Below are 20,968 nucleotides of genomic sequence, written 5' to 3' on the forward strand. Positions count from 1 at the left end.
TTATCGCTATTCCTTATTGGCCCTATCTTTGTCCTTAATCGGGCTTAAGGCAATACAAGGCTGGATCATAAGAAGATTTGATAAAAATGCCAATTTTTGATGGTGTGATTTCCATTTCTCACATCAATATCACTTGCAGATAGCTGAAATCTTATCATTATTCTAGGACAATTTTTGACCTCTAAATACAAATAGATGTGTTGGGTAGGATTTATGGCCCTATTTTTCATTAGAATAGATCAATTTAAGCATATACTCAAAAATAGATTAAAATTTGTATTGTAGGATCATTTTTGGCTAAAAGTTGACAGGAAGTTGCATATATATAATGAATGAAGAATCCATTTTCAGTCAAGAATAGTTGGAGATGCTTCCATTGATGGAATGATTCAAGAAGATGGTGATAACAATACAGAATGCGATAAGAGCTTTTTATTCTTCAAAAGCTTCAACATGAAGGCTGATGGAAAACAGGCAAGCTTGGGGGAATCAGTTGAAAAGAGAAGTTCAGCTTCTCCAGACCAATAAAAATTGGTGTTTTGAAATTACAAATCACCTACTTAAGATCAACACACACAAAATGAATTTCCTTTCAGAATCTTAAAAGTTTTGAGTGAATGTTTCAAGATAGTATACAAGATAAGAAGACACCATACTCGGGAATATTCCCTTATATTTAAACTTCTGTTTCTAAAAAATGGAGCTAGAGAACATTCTCATCATCCATATTTAGGAATAAATGGTAGTTGTATATGTTTCTGCCACTATTTCATTATCTACAAAGATATTGATTCTGTCATTTAGTTCTAATATAATAATGTTCAGGTGCATCGAGATTTCGAATATGTCTGTGATGTAAGAAAGGGACTAAAAATACCATCCAATGCCTAACTGGAAGATGGATGAAAAGGGGAGAAAAATAGTTGATTTCCTTCTCTTGAACTCCTACTTGCCTTACTGGATTCTGTATTCTATGCTTTTTACCAGTTGCACAGCCAGCCCTATATGAAGGTGAGTTTCTTACCTACTCTAGCCATCTGGGTTCCTGTGATAGAAGTGATGGTGGCTCAAGGGTCGAGACTTTCAGGGTTGTGCTTCCACCAATTCTCAACAAAGCCAAGATTACCATCGACAGCAAATATCAGTTCGAATGATCAGTTAACATGGGGTAAGTTTGAAGACTACAATTTCTACTGGTACTCTTATGTTCATATTGGTTAGCCATCTAACGAACATCATGTGAAGTTTTTTTTATTGTTGTTGATATTCTACCATATCAAATGACTGATTTAGCTTCCATAGTTCTTTTTCTGATCAAATAAATGATATTAAAGTGTTTATAGAAGTCAATCCCATCTCAACTACCCACAAAAACAGAAATCAGGGGTGCTGGGGTGGATGGTCCTCTATGGCTAAAGTTTCAGTCATCTCCTGTTAATGAAAGCATTTATCACTTTGTTATTAAGGCTGAACAAAGCCTGCAGTCAATGGCCGTTGTAATTCTGATCAGTGCAGTCTCACTTATACTCAATATCTGCTGCTCTTCTTCTGACTTCGTATCTCTACCTGCAGGGGTAGATAAATGTGATCCCCTTACACACTTTAACTGTACATTTAGGCGGGGGGCCCACCCCTGAACACTGACAAGATAGACAAGAAACGGGGTGTCTTCCTAAATATGTGGTGGAGGAGTGTGAGGGGAGCATAGTCCTCTACCCACGATGCATACTACTGCTATATACACAAATATCCTCTCAAAAGTAATACTACATTTTCATTATTTATCCAGGTTTTCCATGCAAGGTACATCATTCAGCAATGCCGAAGCTTAAACTCAACTCATCTAATGATGGTAGTGGGAATTCACTGTTACAAGTCAGCAAGAATGTGTTCAAGAAACAGGCAGTTCAAGTTCTCTCCTCAGATGTTCAATCACCAACCATGAAACTTGACTTGCTTGATGCCTACGACGATGACTATGATGGGGTTATTATCAATCCAGATTGCTTACCTCCCAGTGCAAATGCATTTGCTTCTATGCTTTGTGCTTCACTCTCCAACTGGAAGTTAAAGGTTCTGGGCTTCTTACATTATGTTACCTAAATGATCATTCTCTTACATCACCATCAAATCAGTTAAACAGAGACGTTCAAGGAAGATATGTAGATTACAATATACACACATTAAATCATCCACATATTTGTTTCTTTTCCCAACTCAAAATATATTCTTGTTACTCTTACCACCATTGCTCAACATATCAATACATATTGCAGGGTAAGAAGGGAGTATGGCTAAAGATACTAGATGAACAAGCTGACCTTGTTCCAATAGCCATCAAGGTAGGAGTTCTGTCGTTCATTGCTGATTGATTTTAGATGAAATGCCTATCTTTTTATCTTGCTGTTCTTCTCCCATACATACATGTGAAAATGTAACAAAACTCAAGATAACAATGTTTCAGTCTTGGTGCCATTTCTCAAGTGCCATCATCCTCAGGTAGTGAACAAAGGCCACCCCTTAACTGATGTAGAGCTGAACATGTTAAGTATTTAATGATACACAAAAATTGTTAAAGTCTTCTACCCATAAACCGAACTAATCCTGCTACAGGGGAACCTTGGAGAAGAAGTACTGAATCGCAGAAGATTTAAATTCTGAGTTAGCCCTACATGTGACCTGTGAACCTATAATCACAATGCTTTTCAAGTTTGAGCAGATCCCAGATTTCCTCTACATCTGCATAACTACTTGAACATAAAAATACAAAATGGTTCTTACTATTTTGTGTTCTAATGAAATTTTCACAATTATTATGCCTAAATTGTACCCTCTCATGCTTATGCTTTCAGGAAGGTTTCAGCTATCATCATGCAGAGCCTGGCTACGTAATGTTAACACATTGGATTCCAAATGACCTTTGCATGCTGCCTGCGAGTCCTTCGCATCTGATAGGTGTTGGTGGATTTGTGATGAATGAAAAAGGAGAGGTATGGTCTAAAAGAAATGTTTCGCATCGCCTTACTATTATATTCAACTAATTCATGATTTAATGAATCAAACATCCTTCTTAACCACTTTGTCAAATTTGCTGTCAAACAGGTGCTTGTAGTGAAAGAAAAGAAATGTCCTTGTAGATGCTCTGGTATATGGAAGTTACCAACAGGATTTATCAATAAGGTACTCAACTATCACCATGCATGAATCCCAGACATTAAAAGTTTTCTCATAGTTATCTAAGAGCATTTGAACATTGTTTGCAAATGATTCAAGACAAATGTGATTCTAGGTGTGACTTTTGTGTTCTTCCCAGTCTGAAGAAATATTTGCCGGAGCTGTAAGGGAAGTGAAAGAAGAAACTGGTGTAAGAAGAATCTTAACTTGCTTCAATCTCTTTATCTTAGTGATTGCCTAATGGTAAGGTTCAATGTGTTGGCGATATATCGCCATGTCGCTAGGGTGTCAATCGCCATGACGCTAGGGGGTGACACCCTAGCGAAATGACTTATTAAAAAAATCACCCATATATTGTAAAAAATCAGCAATCTATCATGAAAAGTCGATTTTTCGACGATATATAACCAAATTCACCATATTTAACAAAATTTCATTCGATTTTTCACTGATTTTTATTCGATATTTGCCAAAGTGATGTAGGACATCTACAAGCTCTGGGGGCACTGCCCCCACACCCCGCCGGGGCGGCCTCCCCGGACCCCGCATTCGTCGGCAACAAAATGTGAAGCATGAACCATACTCAACATAATTGTAATGAATTGTAGACTTTAGTACTTCTCTTCGCTAGTTGTGTATTTGTGTTCTCTTTGCATATTTGCATTAGTTTATATGAGTTTTCCAAACTTCCAATTTTGCCCGCATATAGCCGGACATGTGCCAATCAAAAAATTTAGATTAACTGATGTTTTAGGCCAAAATAATGCTCCCAGTGTGTTTATTGGCCTTAACATATGCTACACAACAACATTCAAGCCAAAACGACCGTAAATACCCCCCGAGACCAGGGTTGAATTTTCATCAACACCCTGCCAAAAGTTGTTAACATGTCGGCAAAATGTCGAACCTTGCCTAATGGTTGAAGTACAAAAAATGAAGAACTTGCCTCATAATTAATGTTCATTTAGCGTTTGACTAATGGACCTCTTTCTATGATGATTCTTCTACAGATAGATACAACCTTCATGGAGATGATTGCTTTCAGGTAACAACAATCTTTACATTCCAGATTTCAGATCATGTCAATCTTTTCCTTTCATTAAATAAAATCAAGAATGCCCAGAAACTAATGACTTTATATTCTGTGATTCAATTGCAGCAGACTAATTTGCTCCTATTTAAATCACAAAACTAATATTTTCTTCATGGTGGAAGATGTTGGACTTAATTACCATTTTCATTTCTAATTTCAGGCATGCACACCTTCTAGCTTTTGAGAAATCAGATTTGCTCTTCATCTGTATGCTTAAGCCTTTGTCATCAGAGATCAGTATTGATGAAAACGAGATTGAAGAAGCAAAGGTAATCAAGGCCTACATTTTATGTTTATTTTCTTCTAATATTTTGTTAATTTCTCTTAAAATTGTCTCTTCAGTGGATGCCTATTGATGAATTTGTGGGACAATCCTTCAATCAAGATGATCAGATGTCAAAGAAGATTATTGATCTTTGTATTGCAACATATGAAAATCAATACAGTGGACTTTCTGCTCATGAGATGACTTCCAAATTAGATGGGAAAATGTCATACCTTTATTACAATAACTTAAAAATCTAAGGCCATTGTTCTCTTCTGAGGGGTAGGTCTTGGCGTAATGGTTGGTAGACCACAATTGTACCTTGAGGTCAAGGCATTGAAATAGCCTCTCAGTAAAAAATTGCTCGTGTAAGACTCCATAGGAATATTGCCCCCTCAAACTCTGCTTGTTCGAAAGCCTTTAATTAGGCACTAGTTTCGCCCTATTATTCTCTTCTGAACTATTAATAATAATATCTGTGCATTTGGATGCTATAACTTGTAGCTTCATTTCATAGCCAATGTGGAAGAGATGTTTAAGATAATTTATGCAATGATTACAAGCAAGGTTTAGAGTGAGAGAGAATGAGATCTGAAAATATGTATTCTCGATAATGAAACCAGTTACATACAAATGAGACTACTTATAATAATCCTATATATAAGATGAAAAGACACTTATACCCTTACATCCCCCCTCAAATGTGGCTGAGCCAGAAGGCCAAGTTTGGAACATAAAATAGAAAACTCTCGACGAGCCAATGGCTTCGTAAAAATAGAAGCAAGCTGATGAGAAGAGGAAACAAATTGGGTAATCAAATGTCCAAGGGCCACCTTCTCCTGCACAAAATGATAATCCAACTCAATGTGCTCGGTACGGGCATGAAAGATAGGATTGATTGTCATATGCAAGGCACTGAGATTATCACAAAACAAAAGAGTAGGCCACAGCTGTGGAATACCAATATCCCACAAAAGAAAACTGGGCCAAGTTAACTCAGCCATTGTAGAAGCCATGGCGCGATACTTGGCCTCGGTACTAGAATGAGAAACAGTGGGTTGCTTCTTAGCATACCAAGAGATGCAATTGCTCCAAGAAAGGTGCAATAGCCAGTAGTAGAGCGCCGAGTTAAAGGACAACCAGCCTAGTCAGCGTAAAAAAATCCATATAGCTGAAAAGAACTCTCACGATGAATATTGAGGCCATGATCCAAGGTACCTTTCACATAACATAGAATACGTTTAACGCAAATCCAATCACCAAAGGTAGGAGCATGCACCGTTTGACAAACTGTATTAACAGCATAGGCTAAGTTAGGACGACTCATGGTCAAGTATTAAAGGCCACAAACCAAACTGCGATAGAGAGTGATGTCAGCAAATGGAGCAAAGGAAAGAGTAACAGACTAAGCAACCATAGGAGTACTCGTAGGTTTGACATCCTCTAAATGAGCACGACATAGCCAATCAGAAGCATACTTCTTCTGGGACAAAAACATACCAAAAGTCGTAGAAGAAACCTCAATGCCCAAGAAAAAATGTAGAGGATTGAAATCCTCCATAGCAAATGGAGTTCGAAGAGTATCAATAAACCGCATCACAAATGCTGAATCATTCCCAGTTAAGATGATGTCATCAACATACAAAAGTAACACAAGAACCTTCCCATGAGTGCGATAAATGAAAAGGGAGCTATCCGAGGGAGTAGAGACAAAACCATAATCCAACAAAAAACCATTGAAACGATCAAACCATGCACGAGGTTCTTGCTTCAAGCCATACAAAGAACGATGAAGATGACAAACATCATCGGGACATGAGATATCAACAAACTCAGGAGGTTGTGTCATAAACACCGGTATATCAAGATAGCCATGCAAAAAGGCGTTTTTGACATCAAGTTGGCGAATAGACCAACCAAGCATAGTAGCAATACTAAGAACTAGACGAATAGTCCCAGGCTTAATTACAGGACTAAACGTTTCAAAGAAATCTAAACCCTCATGTTGAGTAAAGCCATGAGCAACCAACCGGGCTTTAAGGCGTTCAAGAGAGCCATCAGCCTAAAGTTTAGCCTTAAAGATCCATTTACAACTAACAACATTCATCTCTGAAGTACGTGGAACAAGAGTCTAGGTCTGATTGTGGGCAAGAGCTGAAATTTTTTCATGCATAGGAGCATACCAACCAGGATGGGTCATAGTAGCCTTGATAGAGTGTGGCTCTGATGGAATGGTAGTCACACTTAAAGCATAACGTGGACTAGGTTTATGGATACCAAGCTGAGCTCGAGTAACCATAGGATGAACTCTGCTAGGTTTAGCAAATCAAATTTAGTAGTAGAGAGTGGAGTATTGGGCACACTATGAAACACTAGTAAGATCTACACTGTCAATCATTTGTGGGCTAGAACTCCTACATGGGCCTACACCAAGAGAAGACTTTGAAGAAAACCCATAATCATGCAACATGGGCTCACAAACCGAATTACCACAAGGAAGTGCAGAAGAAGAATTTAAACGAACAGGCCAATTATTACAAGTTTGCAAATGACCCACTGAATGAGAGCTCAAATTTTCTTTAGTATTGCTATCAATATCAATAGACCCAACAGTAGAAACATCATAAGCTCCACGACTACAAGAAGCTGAACCATGATCAACATCAAAAGCTTGACCCATTGGAACAGCAACAGGAGCAGCAACCGAATTGGTTTTAGTAGAGCCATGACCAGAGACAGTAGGAGCACCTTGTGCACTAGCATTTTCCTGTATAGAATCTGCAAACCATGGCTGAATAATAGATGAAACAATAGGAGCAGAAGTAGAGACCTGAATAGGATCTTTATAAGACACCCAGCCTTCAAAAGTGCAAACATCCAAATCAGAAGAAGAAGCTGAAACTATTAAGAAGCAGGTGCAAATGGAAACAAGGACTCATAAAAAATGACACTCCGAGAAATATAAACTCTACCAGTAACCTGGTGATAACATCTGTATCTTTTCTGCTGATCATTATAACCCATGAAAACACACAACAGTGACCTTGGTACAAATTTATGAGAAGCATAAGGCCACAAGTAGGGAACACTAGCACTACCAAACACCCTAAGTACAAAATATTGAGGAGTTGAGCCAAAAAGCACTTTTAATGGAGAATCCATATCAAGAACAAAAGAGGGCAATCTATTAATTAAAAAGACAGCAGTAAGAAAAGCTTATACCCATAATTTAAGAGGAACAGATGCTTGAAACAACATAGCAAGACCTAGCTCCACAACATGTCTATGTTTACGCTCCACAAGACCATTTTGAGCAGAAAGCGTGGGCAAGAGAGGTGATGAACAACACCACTATCAGCAAGCAAATCACGAAAAACTCTAGTAGAAAATTCCCCACCTCCATTAGATTGAAAAACTTTAATACAAGTGCCAAATTGTCATTCAACCAAAGCTTTAAAACGAACAAAACATGTGAAGAAATCTGATTTGCAATGCATAGGATATTACTAGGAATATCGAGAGTAATCATCAATGAACAAAACATAATATTTGTATTGCTGAACACTGGTAACATGAACCTTGCCCCACCAATCACAATGGATCCTATCCAATGGAGCAATAGATCTAGTAAAAGAGCTAATAAAAGGCAACTGAGAGCTCTTACTATATTGACAACTATGAAAAACATGACTAGATTTCCTAGTTATAGTTATCAAACCTTTATGCTGTGAAAATTTGGTAATTCTAGAAAATGGATGACCTAATCGTTGATGCCAAACAATCTTTGGAACAACATAGTGATGAGAAGAAAAATAGACCTCACTAGGACAAAAAGGCTGACAAACAGCATCCAAAACATACAAACCTCCACATTTACTCCCCCGATGCCAAAATCATGTGACTTTGAGAGTCCTTAACAGAACAACTGGAATCAGTAAATTCAACAGTAACCAAGATCTGTAGTTAATCTGGACACAAATTAAATCCTTCTTGATAGCAGGAACGACCAAAACATCGTTCAAAGGCAAAACAGAATCACCAATTTGTAATAAAGTAGAGCCGATATGAGTAACATGTAATAGCTGACCATTACCAACCATCAAAGAAGACACACCCTGAATGGGAACAAAAGTAGTAAGATTATCTGGATCGGCAGTAACATGATCTGTGGCTCCAGAGTCAGGGAACCATTGAGTAGAATCAGGAGAATTGAAGCTCATAGTAGCAAGGGCCTGAGGAACAATAGCAGCCTGATAACGAGGATCAAACCTTCCCCAACAGTGAAGAGCATCATGTCCATTCTTGTTACAAATTTGGCACTGAAGAGGTGTAAAACCGTGTTTAAATCTGTGAAACCTAGCCCTAACCTTGACCCGGAAACCCTATTGTTTGTAGGTCCGACAACCCGAAGTAAAGCAAGAAGTCAACTATGGGCCATCTCAGTGGACTGAAAAGGAAACTGCACCCTGATGAAGATGGAATTAGTTGATGGACTTGGACTACTCTTTGACTTGGTTCGAAGGCATTTCTACATACTAGGTAAGCCACTTGGTGTGTGTGCAAAACCCCTTCAAGTTTGGATTTGATCTAAGCCCTCAATTCCCTATTTTGGACTTGCTTGTTCGATTGGTCGACTGCTTGGTCAACTGAGTCAGTAGACCAATCAATCAACCAATGAGGACAACAACCTCATATTTGGTCTGTTTTGGGTGATTTGATCTATTACCTTCTAGGTTTCTTTCATAATATGATATATATACTTGTTTAGGACTTTCTTTACAAGTTTAGACAAGATCTTCCTTGTTCCTCAAGATTCTTTGCGAAGTAATTAAGGTAAGGATAGTTATTTCCTTAATTACATAGATTGCATGATTTAGTTTCCATATTTGAATCTCTCTGATTTATTTCCATAAATAGATTCTTATATTGATGTACTACTGATACAATTATTCTAATTATTGTAGCATTACTTGTTTACATTACTTGGTTTATGTATGATTTTAACTGCCAACTATATATAAATTGAATCATGTGTTTGATTACTTTCCATATGGGGAGTTGTTATATTTGTGATGAGATTGATTGATGATTGTAACTGATTAGGTATGGTTTGGTGAAGGAGAGGTGTCCTTTTGACACTTCTATCCTTGGACATTAACAAGAATATTATGGGATGTTTCCGGAGATGCCCTTGACACATTCCTAAATTATTGGTTGACATACCTAGGGCTGTCTAGTAGTGTTTGGCTAGGATGTCTCGTTATATCAGACCCTAGTCGGAAGGGTGTTGAGACCGAACGACCCGTGGTAGAAATAGGGATTCATGGGCGCTCAAGACTGGTAACCAACCCGTGAGAGGACAGGAATCACATTGTGGGGGCCATTCATTGGTAGGGTTGCATATGGATAGACTTGGGCTCACGGGTGCTCAAGACTGGTAACCAATCCGTGAGGGGACGTGAGAGCTTCCCGTTTACCATATGTGGATAACCAATAGGGTTGAAGAGTTCGTAGTCAGGGACTATGAGGACTCTAGTGTGAAGGATACCGGAAAGGATTTCTAGGGGCGAGGAATGGACGTATTGGAGTTGAGTTGAAGTAACTAAGTAGAAGACTCGCATTTGGCTTAGTACTTAGACCAATGGTGATGTGAGAGAGCGGTGACCTATACCCCCAGCCATGGAATGTCCCGAGGGATGCCGGACCCACTACCAAACGGCGTTGTGTGATGAGACCTTCCTAAAGAAGTACGGTGCTATGACTTAAAGCATGTCTGCCAATAGAGACCAGCATACATAGAGTTAGAAGCATAATGCATCTTATGTTTCATATCATATTGCATCTTACCTTGCTTTGAAATCTTGCTATTTATGTTATTATGGATTAATTGCCTTACTGGGTTTCTTTTGAAACTCACTCCTTTTGTGCTATGTATTGTTAGATTTCTCTACAGGGCTCGAGTATTATGACTGCTCGTATGAAGAAGCGCAGGGAGAGGAGGCATATCTCCAAGAAGGTGATTGCGGTTACGACAATTACGTTGAAGATTCCGAGAGTGGTCATGCTGCACACAATGCTTAGTCCGTCAATAGAGTGGAAGCGCCCTTGTGCCATTTTTGAGATTTATACTTATAGAGATGTTCTCTATAAGATTAAGAACAATTTAGTTACTCATTGTGCTTGTTATTGGGATTAGTTTTAATCTCTTTTCCTTTTCTTTCTTAACTACTATTCCGCTGTCGGTAGAGTGAGATTTCTACCTCACTTTACTTTATGATTTTGACATTATTGTTATCTTTCGTACTCTGATGATATTTAATGTATTTCCTTCCTTATTTGGATCTCTCATTTATACTTGCACATTGATTAGTTATGTTCTTGATTATGTTATTGCTTATGTGGGATGATGGTTTCCTTGATACTTGATCTTTGGGGTTATGGATCACTCACTCGGGTATGCCATATAGGCACCGGCTGGGTGGATGTGACAGAGTGGTATCAGAGCCCAAAGTTCAAGGAAATCTTAACCACATAAAACAATAAAAGAACATTTCTGAGTCATAGATCTGAAATGACTCATCTACTCTTAGAAGTGAATAATAGGACACTTGGATTAGAAACTTAATTAATGAAGCATAACTGGACTTTTGGAATAATATACCATAATTATACTTAAACAAATGACACTTAATACAATAAAAGAAAAGTGCATAATACACAATAATAAAGTGAACTTCATTAATTTCAAAAGTCTTACAATGATTACATCTGATAATGCATAAATGGAAATCCTAAGTACAGTCTATCTAGGTGATCTGCTTTGATCTCTGAAACCCCTGAACTCCTCTGCTAACTGAGTCACTTGATGCTCTATCCTCTCCTGCCTTGTATCTATGATGCTGAACATCTGCTCCTGTCTAACTCTCATCCTCTCTAGCATGGAAGTCATCGACCTCATCTGTGCACCTAGATCTGAAGTCTCTGGAATGCATGAGACAGGCCACCTAACTCAAAGTGTGATGAAGGAGGAATCTCGTGATGCTCCAGCTCAGCCTCGTGCATCTCTGTGTCATCTCCGGCCTGATCATCACTATCAGGACTGACATCCTCTCCTCCATCATCAGACTCATCCTCCTCGTCCTCCTCTGTCTCGTCGTCCTCACCCTCTGGACCAGAAGATCTCTCTATCTATGTAAGCCTCATCTGTCGGATGGTCCTAGTCCCGATCGTATACCCCAGTGCTCCAGTGTCCATCGGTGTATCCTCTAAACTCACTCCGAAGTGCCGAAAGATCAAAGTCAGAAGCCTCCCATAGCAATGGTTCCTCATACTAGGACGCAGTACCGATCCAAGCATGACCTGCTGAATAATGTAAGACAAGTATATCTGGAGCCCCATGTAAATGCGGTAGATGACCAAGGCCTCTTTCACTGTGACCCAATGGTGATGTCCTGCCTTCGGCATGATGTTTCGGCCGACAATACGACCGATGATCCGTGTCGAATCTGTCATCCGCCCGTTGTTCCTCGGAGTGTAGCATCGTAGATCGTCCCATAGGGTGGTGCATATCTCGTGTAGCTCGTACAGCATCAAGTAGCTGTCTATCCCTGATCCCATAGGTATCCACACGCACTGCTGTGGATAGTAAGGTACCCGTAGGATCTCAGCCAATGCCCTCGTGGAGAAGCGGATCCGTGTCTGAAGGACCCTGCTCCTGAGGACTAATCGAAGAGGATGTCCTGGACCTCTAGACTCCTCTGTAGATGTAAGGTTGCTAAAGAACAACCTCACTAACTTTGGATATATTGGCAAATCCTTAGTGAAGAGATGAGTCCACTCCATAGTGTCAGATCTCTGACGAATCCTGAACACTATGAGCTATCGTAGGTGAAGTAGACGTCCAAACTCGATACTGCAATAACTAAAGTAGGCCTTGTATAGAAACTCGACCTGTGGAGTATCAAATCTGCTTGGCCATCGAACCTCCTGTCTAGGCTGTGAAGGTACTTGACCTCTACCTCTGAGTGCCCCTACCATACAACCTCGACCTCGTCCTCGCCCTCCTCTCAGCAAAGTGTAAGTCTGTGGAAAAGACAAAAGACATCACTAGTTAGCGCCATTTCAAGATTTCAACCAGAAAGGGCATTTTCGTAATTTTTTGGAAAATTTCAAATTTGGGGAAATTTTGATTTGAAGATACTAAAATGTGAAAAATACTTGGAATTGCATGATCGTGAAGTTTATTTGAAGAAAATCGATAGAAAACCTGGTTAAAAGTTGAAAATTCAGCAAGAAGAAATTTTGGGATTTTTGCAAATTAGGGCAAAATTGAATTTTGAAAAGTTGGAATTGGTCAAATCAAACTTCATGGACATATCTACAATATCATTGCGAGCATGTAGCATTTGATTTCGTGCCAAAACTCCAAGCGGTTTGTGAGAAATCAAATTTTTTCTAAAGTTCACGATTTTGGTTACGAAAACGTTGTGAAAGTGCAAGAATGTGTTAGAACTTGTTGTCTATGCATGGCATTGTGTTTAAAACCTAGGGAATATGTTTCTAAGTATTCCTAAACATGATTTATAACAATGGATACAAGTAAAACATGATTTATATGTAAATGCAAGCATGAGAGTTTGTATTTGAAAGAAGAGATGATGGATTTACCTTGTATGAGATGAGTGTGTGGTGTGATGTAGTTGTTGAAGCACTAAATCACTCCTAGAACACTTAGAAGAACCTTAGAAGTCTTTACCCAGAGCTCCCTCACGTTTTTGAAGTGTTTAGAATGAAGTTGGAATGAGGAAATGAGGCCTAAAATACGAGTTTTCGTATTCTGTGACATTGGTCGACTCATTGGTCGATTGGGCCAGTCGACTCATTGGTCGATTGGGCCAGTCGACCAATCAATCGACCAATGGACCCAGTGACCTCATTTTCTTTTGGAATTTTGGAAAATGTGATTTTTGTCCTATGGATTATTGTTTGATGACTAAATGGATGTATTTAAGCATGACTTAAATTTTCAAATCATTTGGACTTGTGGATTATGATGAAACTTTGAAATTCGGTGTTTTGATGTTTTCGGCTTTTGCAGAATGGTTACTTTGAGAAGTGGACGTGGTGGTTCTAGTAGCAATGGTCATGGTGAGATACCTCACGGAGGTGGTGAGATACCCAATGGTGGTTTCGATCAGTAGACCAACATTGGCGAACAGGGTACCCATGACATACCCAATGCCCCGAACATCGGTAGTTTCCGCGATATTGCCATATGGGCAATATGATGCAGCAGCAAGCAGCCTAGTTCAATCAGATGCTGGCGAGTTTCATGACTCTGCATAATGAGACTCGTGCTGGTGCTAACGGAAATCCTCATGCCGCAGTCCCGAATGCGGAAAGGTTGGCCGGAACTTCTCATACACATCTAATGGAGAGTTTCCTAAAACTGCAAGTGCCCACCTTCATCGGAGTGTCCAAAGACACCTTGTTTCCTAACAAGTGGCTTCGTGAATTGGAGAAGGCTTTTTGAAATTTGCAATGTTCTGAAGCCCAAAAGATTCTGTTTGCTGAACAGAAGTTGCAACATGAAGCTGACGCTTGGTGGACCTCCACTCGGCCTGTTTTGGAAGGTTTGCATGCGGGTGTTGTATCTTGGGATTTTTCAAGGAAGCTTTCTGCAAGAACTACTTCCCGAAAGTGGTGAAAGATGCGAAAGAGGCTGAATTTATGGCTCTTGTGCAGGGATCCTTGTCTATGTTGGAGTACCAACAAAAGTTTGAGGAGCTTCAATTCTTTGCTCCAGACTTCTTGAAGCTTGACATTGCCAAAGCGAAGAAGTTCTTTAAAGGACTACGCCCTGCCATTAAAGCATACCTCACTGTCCAACCTATAGAGAGCTATGCTTAAGTGGTGCAGAACTTGAAGAAGTTGGAAGAAACTGAGAAGGAGAGTGCACGTGTGCAAAGGCCTTGGCAGCCCAGGCATCTTGGTTTGGTGGATTGTAATGATCGGCGCTTTGTGAGACCTACACCCTACCCCACTCCTGCTTTCCAGCCTAGGAGTGTAGGTCAGAGCCCTGGTTTTCAGTAGCCCGGTCAGTATAGACAGTATGGCGGGAATCGACCACCGTTGAATGCGAATGTTAGGCTTGTGAATGCAAATCCTAGGCACTTGGTTCAGAAGCCCTCAGTTGAGCTACTCCAATGGGACCTAGCAATCATGTTTGCTTTTTCTGTAAGCAAGCTGGTCATTTTGCTCGTGCCTGTCCGAAGAGGCCTATTCAATAGTCTGCTCCTCTAGTGAAGAATGCTCCTGCTCCTCCCTCCGATAGAGCGTTCAGTATTTCCGATACTGAATAGGATGCAAGCCATGATGTGATTACAGGTACATTGTTAGTCGCTTCTATTCCTGCATTTGTCTTATTTGATATAGGTGCATCTCATTCGTTCATATCATTTGCATTCATCAAGAAGACTAACCTAACGCCTGAGAAATTATCTAGTTGTTTACTGATTAGTACACCTACTGGTCCTGCTGTGAAACTAGATAAAGGGTTAGTTAAATGTCCTGTGTTGATTGGCGAGAAGAACTTGGAAGCCAATTCGGTACTTCTAGATATGAAGGACTTTGATATTATTTTGGGAATCGATTGGTTGACAGCTCACAAAGCTGTATTTCTTTGTTCTTCGAGAAGAATTCAGTTCCAGATCTGTGGAAGTCAAGTCTTTGAATTTCAAGGTGAGAGAAGAAGGATTGGTAAGAAGATCATGTCAGCACTGATGCAAGTCAACGCATTAGTGGATGGTGCTTCATCTGAAGGCAAGGGTAAAGTAAAGAAGAGAGTTTATGAAGTCAAGATTGTCTGCGACTTTGTTGATGTCTTCCCTGATGATCTATCGGGAGTGCCTCCAGATAGGAATGTTGAGTTTTCTATTGATCTCATCCCTAGTGCTGCTCCGGTGTCTAAAGCTCCGTATAAAATGGCTCCTACCGAACTGAAGGAACTACAAAACCAGTTGAATGAGCTCATAGATAGAGGTTTTGTACAACCTAGTGTATCACCTTGGGGAGCTCCAGTTTTGTTTGTCAAGAAGAAGGATGGTAGTATGCGTCTATGCATTGACTACCGTGAGTTGAACAAGTTGACCATCAAGAATAGATACCTGCTGCCCAGAATTGATGATCTCTTTGATCAGTTGAAAGGTGCAGCAGTGTTCTCGAAGATTGACTTATGATTTGGATATCACCAGTTGAAGGTGAAGTCAAGTGATATCTTCAAAACAGTTTTTAGAACAAGGTATGGACATTATGACTTCAGAGTCATGCCTTTCTGATTGACTAATGCTCCTGCAGTGTTCATGGACCTCATGAACCGAGTATTTCATGATGTGCTTGATAAGTTTGTGGTTGTTTTCATTGACGACATCTTGATCTATTCAAAGAATGAAGATGAGCATGCAAGGCATCTAGGTTTCACTTTGCAAAGACTACGAGAAAAGAAGCTTTACGCTAAGTTCAGCAAGGGTGATTTTGGGCTCAAAAGGGTAGTATTTCTTGGCCATGTGGTTTCAGCTGAAGGTATTCGTGTTGATCCCGAAAAGGTACAAGCAGTGGCTGATTGGGAAAGACCGAAGACTGTTACGGAAATAAGAAGTTTCCTCGGATTGGCGGGATACTACAGGAGATTTATTGAGAACTTTTCTCGGTTGGCTGCTCCTATGACTAAGCTGACCAAGAAAGAAGAGAAGTTTGTTTGGTCTGACGCTTGTGAGAAGAATTTCCAAGAGTTGAAAGATAGATTGACAAGTGCCCCGGTCCTGACTATACCTGATAATTCCGGCGGTATGACAGTCTATACCGATGCGTCGAAGATTGGTTTTGGTTGCGTGCTGATGCAACATGGTAAGGTCATAGCCTATGCTTCTCGGCAATTGAAAGATTATGAGCGGAATTACCGCACTCACGATTTAGAACTTGCCACTGTTGTCTTCGCTTAGAAGATTTGGAGACATTACCTCTACGGTGAGAAGATTGCCATATTCACGGATCATAAAAGTTTGAAATACTTCTTTACCCAAAAGGAGTTGAACATGAGACAAAGAAGATAGTTGGAATTAGTCTCTGATTATGATTGTGATATTCAGTATCACCCTGGTAAGGCAAACATTGTTGCTGATGCTCTTAGTAGGAAGAGTCAGAAGAAAGCTTTGGATTTGAATGCTCTGAGTCAACCCTTGCTGTCTTCAATTGCAAGTTTTGATTTGGAAGTTGTCCCTGGGGATTCAGATTTTGTTCTTTCTGCCATGACAGCAAGATCTACCCTCAGAGATAGGATTGTTGCTCTACAGAGTTCTGATCAAGAATTTAAGGACAAGGTTGAGAAGATTTCTTCGAATCCTGAGTCGGACCCCAACTTTGGTATATCCATGGATGGTGCTCTATTGTTTAAAGGTAGACTTTGTGTACCAGTGAATGAAGAAATTAAGAAAGAGATATTGAAGGAAGCACACCAGTCGATCTTTACAACACACCCTAGGAGTAGCAAGATGTACAGGGACTTGAAGGAACATTTTTGGTGGATTGGTTTGAAGGCTGATGTTGATGATTTTGTTGCCAAGTGTGAGACTTGCCAGCATGTGAAAGCCGTTCGTCAACCTCCATCTGGATTACTTCAACCCCTTCCTATTCCTAGTTGGAAGTGGGAAGATATCTCTATGGACTTTGTGACTAGCTTGCCTCGGACAAGTAAAGGCAATGACACCGTATGGGTGATTGTTGATAGGTTGACCAAATCAGCCCATTTCATTCCTATGAAGACCATTCATACTCTGGATAAGCTAGCTAGGCTTTATGTGGACAATGTGGTTCGTCTGCACGGAGTGCCAATGAGTATTGTTTCTGATCGTGATCCTAGGTTCACCTCAAGGTTTTGCAACAGTTTGCAAAAAGCCTTGGGAACCCAATTGAATTTGAGTACGACTCATCACCCACAATCGAATGGACAATCTGAGTGAACAATTCAGATCTTGGAAGACATGCTTAGATCCTGTGTTGTGGATATGGGTGGTAATTGGGATGAACACTTAGCTTTGGTAGAGTTTGCCTATAACAACAGTTATCAAGCAACAATAGGCATGGCTCCATTCAAGGCTTTGTATGGAAATACTTGTAGGACACCGTTGTACTGGACTGAGACTAGTGAAAGAAAAGTCTTAGGTCCTAAAATTATTGAAGCTACGAGCTCAATGGTTGACATGATCAGAGAAAGGATTAAGTCAACCCAGTCAAGACAGAAATCTTATGGTGACAAAAGAAGGGCCGATTTGGAATTTCAAGTTGGGGAGAAGGTCTTCTTGAAGGTTTCACCAATGAAGGGTGTGATGAGATTCAATGTTAAGGGTAAGCTTAGCCCTCGCTTTATTGGACCTTTCGAGATTCTGGAGAAGGTTGGACCTGTTGTTTATCGATTGGCCTTGCCTCTGCCTCTTGCTGGAGTTCATAATGTGTTTCATGTTTCGAAGCTTTGGAAGTACATAGAGAACCCGGAACACATTTTACATCAAGCACCCGAAGGACTTAGTGCTGATCTTACCTATGATGAAGAGCCAGTCGAAATCCTGGATAAGAAGGACAAGCAACTGCGGAATCGCACCATCCCTTTGGTGAAGATCCGGTGGAAGAACCATACCCCTGAAGAAGCTTCTTGGGAGAAGGAAGAAGATATGAAAGAGAAGTTTCCTTACCTCTTTGGAAGTTCAGGTACGCTTTCAATTTCGAGGACGAAATTTCTTTAAGGGGGGAGAATGTGAAACCCAGCCCTAACCTTGACCCGGAAATCCTATTGTTTGTAGGTCCGACAACCCGAAGTAAAGCAAGAAGTCAACTATGGGCCATCTTAGTGGAAGACTTGGTGTTTGGCTTAGAATCCATGAGTGTTTATGACAGTGTTCCATTTATGGAAACTTGTTTAGGACTGAAAAGGAGACTGCACCTTGATGAAGATGGAATTAGTTGATGGACTTGGAATACTCTCTGACTTGGTTCGAAGGCATTTCTACATACTAGGTAAGCCACTTGGTGTGTGTGCAAAACCCCTTCAAGTTTGGATTTGATCTGAGCCCTCAATTCCCTATTTTTGACTTGCTGTTCTAATTGGTTGACTGCTTGGTCGACTGAGTCAATAGACCAATCAATCTACCAATGAGGACAACAACCTCATATTTGGTATGTTTTGGGTGATTTTATCTCTTACCTTCTAGGTTTCTTTCCTAATATGATATATATACTTCTTTAGGACTTTCTTTACAAGTTTAGACAAGATCTTCCTTGATCCTCAAGATTCTTTGCGAAGTAATTAAGGTAAGGATAGTTATTTCCTTAATTACATAGATTGCATGATTTAGTTTCCATATTTGAATCTCTCTGATTTATTTCCACAAATAGATTCTTATATTCATGTACTACTGATGCAATTATTCTAATTACAGTAGCATTACTTGTTTACATTACTTGGTTTATGTATGACTTTAACTGCCAATTATATATGAGTTGAATCACATGTTTGATTACTTTCCATATGGGGAGTTGCTATATTTGTGATGAGATTGATTGATGATTGTAACTGATTAGGTATGGTTTGGTGAAGGAGAGGTGTCATTTTGACACTTCTGTCCTTGGACATTACCGGGAATATTATGGGATGTTTCTGGAGATGCCCTTGACAAACCTAGAGCTGTCTAGTAGTGTTTGGCTAGGAGGTCTCGTTATATCAGACCCTAGTTGGAAGGGTATTGAGACCGAACGACCCGTGGTGGCAATGGGGATTCATGGGTGCTCAAGACCGGTAACCAACCCGTGAGAGGACAGGATTCACATTGTGGGGGCTATTCATTGGTACGGTTGCATATGGATAGACTTGGGCTCACGGGCGCTCAAGACCGGTAACCAACCCGTGAGGGGACGTGAGAGCTTCCCGTTTACCATATGTGGATAACCAATATGGTTGAGGAGTCCGTAGTCAGAGACTATGAGGACTCTAGTGTGAAGGATACCGGAAAGGATTTCTAGGGGCGAGGAATGGACGTATTGGAGCTGAGTTGAAGTAACTAAGTAGAAGACTCGCATTTGGCTAGGCTTTACCTTGACATGCGCCAGTACTTAGACCAATGGTGATGTGAGAGAGCAGTGACCTATACCCCCAGCCATGGAATGTCCCGAAGGATGCCGGACCCACTACCAAACGGCGTTGTGTGGTGAGACCTTCCTAAAGAAGTACGGTGCTATGACTTAAAGCATGTCTTCCAATAGAGAGCAGCATACATAGAGTTAAAATCATAATGCATCATATGTTTCATATCATATTGAATCTTACCTTGCTTTGAAATCTTGCTATTTATGTTATTATGGATTAACTGCCTTACTGGGTTTCTTTTGAAACTCACTCCTTTTGTGCTATGTATTGTTAGATTTCTCTACAGGGCTCGAGTATTATGACTGCTCGTATGAAGAAGCACAGGGAGAGGAGGCATATCTCCAAGAAGGTGATTGCGGTTATGACAATTACGTTGAAGATCCCGAGAGTGATCATGCTGCATACAATGCGTTGTTTGTCGATAGAGTGGAAGCGCCCTTGTGCCATTTTTGAGATTTATACTTATAGAGATGTTCTCTATAAGATTAAGAACAATTTAGTTACTCATTGTACTTGTTATTGGGATTAGTTTTGATCTCTTTTCCTTTTCTTTCTTAACTACTATTCCGCTGTTGGTAGAGTGAGATTTCCGCCTCACTTTACTTTATGATTTTGACATTATTGTTATCTTTCGTAATCTGATGATATTTAATCTATTTCCTTCCTTATTTGGATCTTTCATTTATACTTTGCACATTGATTAGTTATATTCTTGATTATGTTATTGCTTATGTGGGAGGATGGTTTCCTCGATACTTGATCTTCGGGGCTGTGGATCACACACTCGGGTATGCCAGGTAGGGTACCGGCTGGGTGGATGTGACAAAATCCACTAGAATCAGGAATGCATGGAGATGAACTTAGAGAATTGAAACTCAAGGCAGCAAGAGCTTGAGGAATATCAGCAGCCTAATAGCTGTGATCAAACCTTCCCCAACATATCAATGCATCATAACCATTCTTTTTACAAATCTGACACTGAATAGGAGATTTAGAGGCAGATGACAAAGACAATTCCGTAGAACCTCCAGGAACAATAAAAGCATGTTGATTCTACTTTTTAGAAACAGAGGACTTTGATGGACCAAAACCTCGATGTTGAGAGGAAAAACCTCTACCTCCACGAAATGAACTATTCTGACCACCTCGAGGAAACTGAGATCAACCACGAGAAGTCGTATAGAAAGCAAAATGAGGATCTAAAGGCGCAGAAACAGTACCTTTGTTGCACAACTCATGATTT

The 20,968-nt window shown here is 40.1% G+C and overlaps 2 protein-coding genes across 2 annotated transcripts; one reads left to right on the forward strand and one right to left on the reverse strand.

Annotated features, from left to right (window-relative positions):
• Positions 1-1,044: 1,044 nt before the first annotated feature.
• LOC149011396 (nudix hydrolase 8-like) lies at positions 1,045-5,030 on the forward strand. Its single transcript, XM_089162016.1, has 9 exons — positions 1,045-1,168; positions 1,790-2,073; positions 2,277-2,342; positions 2,853-2,990; positions 3,103-3,180; positions 3,314-3,364; positions 4,185-4,219; positions 4,428-4,536; positions 4,610-5,030. The coding sequence occupies exons 1-9, from the start codon at positions 1,060-1,062 to the stop codon at positions 4,790-4,792; spliced, it is 1,053 nt and encodes a 350-aa protein (XP_089018142.1). The 5' UTR covers positions 1,045-1,059; the 3' UTR covers positions 4,793-5,030.
• Positions 5,031-5,937: 907 nt separating this feature from the next.
• LOC149011397 (uncharacterized) lies at positions 5,938-12,149 on the reverse strand. The gene is made up of 5 exons (XM_089162648.1): positions 11,877-12,149; positions 8,451-8,851; positions 7,505-7,716; positions 7,015-7,391; positions 5,938-6,594 (listed from the first exon to the last, which is right to left on the reverse strand). The coding sequence occupies exons 1-5, from the start codon at positions 12,147-12,149 to the stop codon at positions 5,938-5,940; spliced, it is 1,920 nt and encodes a 639-aa protein (XP_089018774.1).
• Between the last annotated feature and the right edge of the window lie 8,819 nt (positions 12,150-20,968).

This window comes from Hakea prostrata, chromosome 7, assembly GCF_041222555.1.
Source record: "Hakea prostrata isolate BN-2017 chromosome 7, UWA_Hpros_2, whole genome shotgun sequence".
NCBI lineage: Eukaryota > Viridiplantae > Streptophyta > Magnoliopsida > Proteales > Proteaceae > Hakea > Hakea prostrata.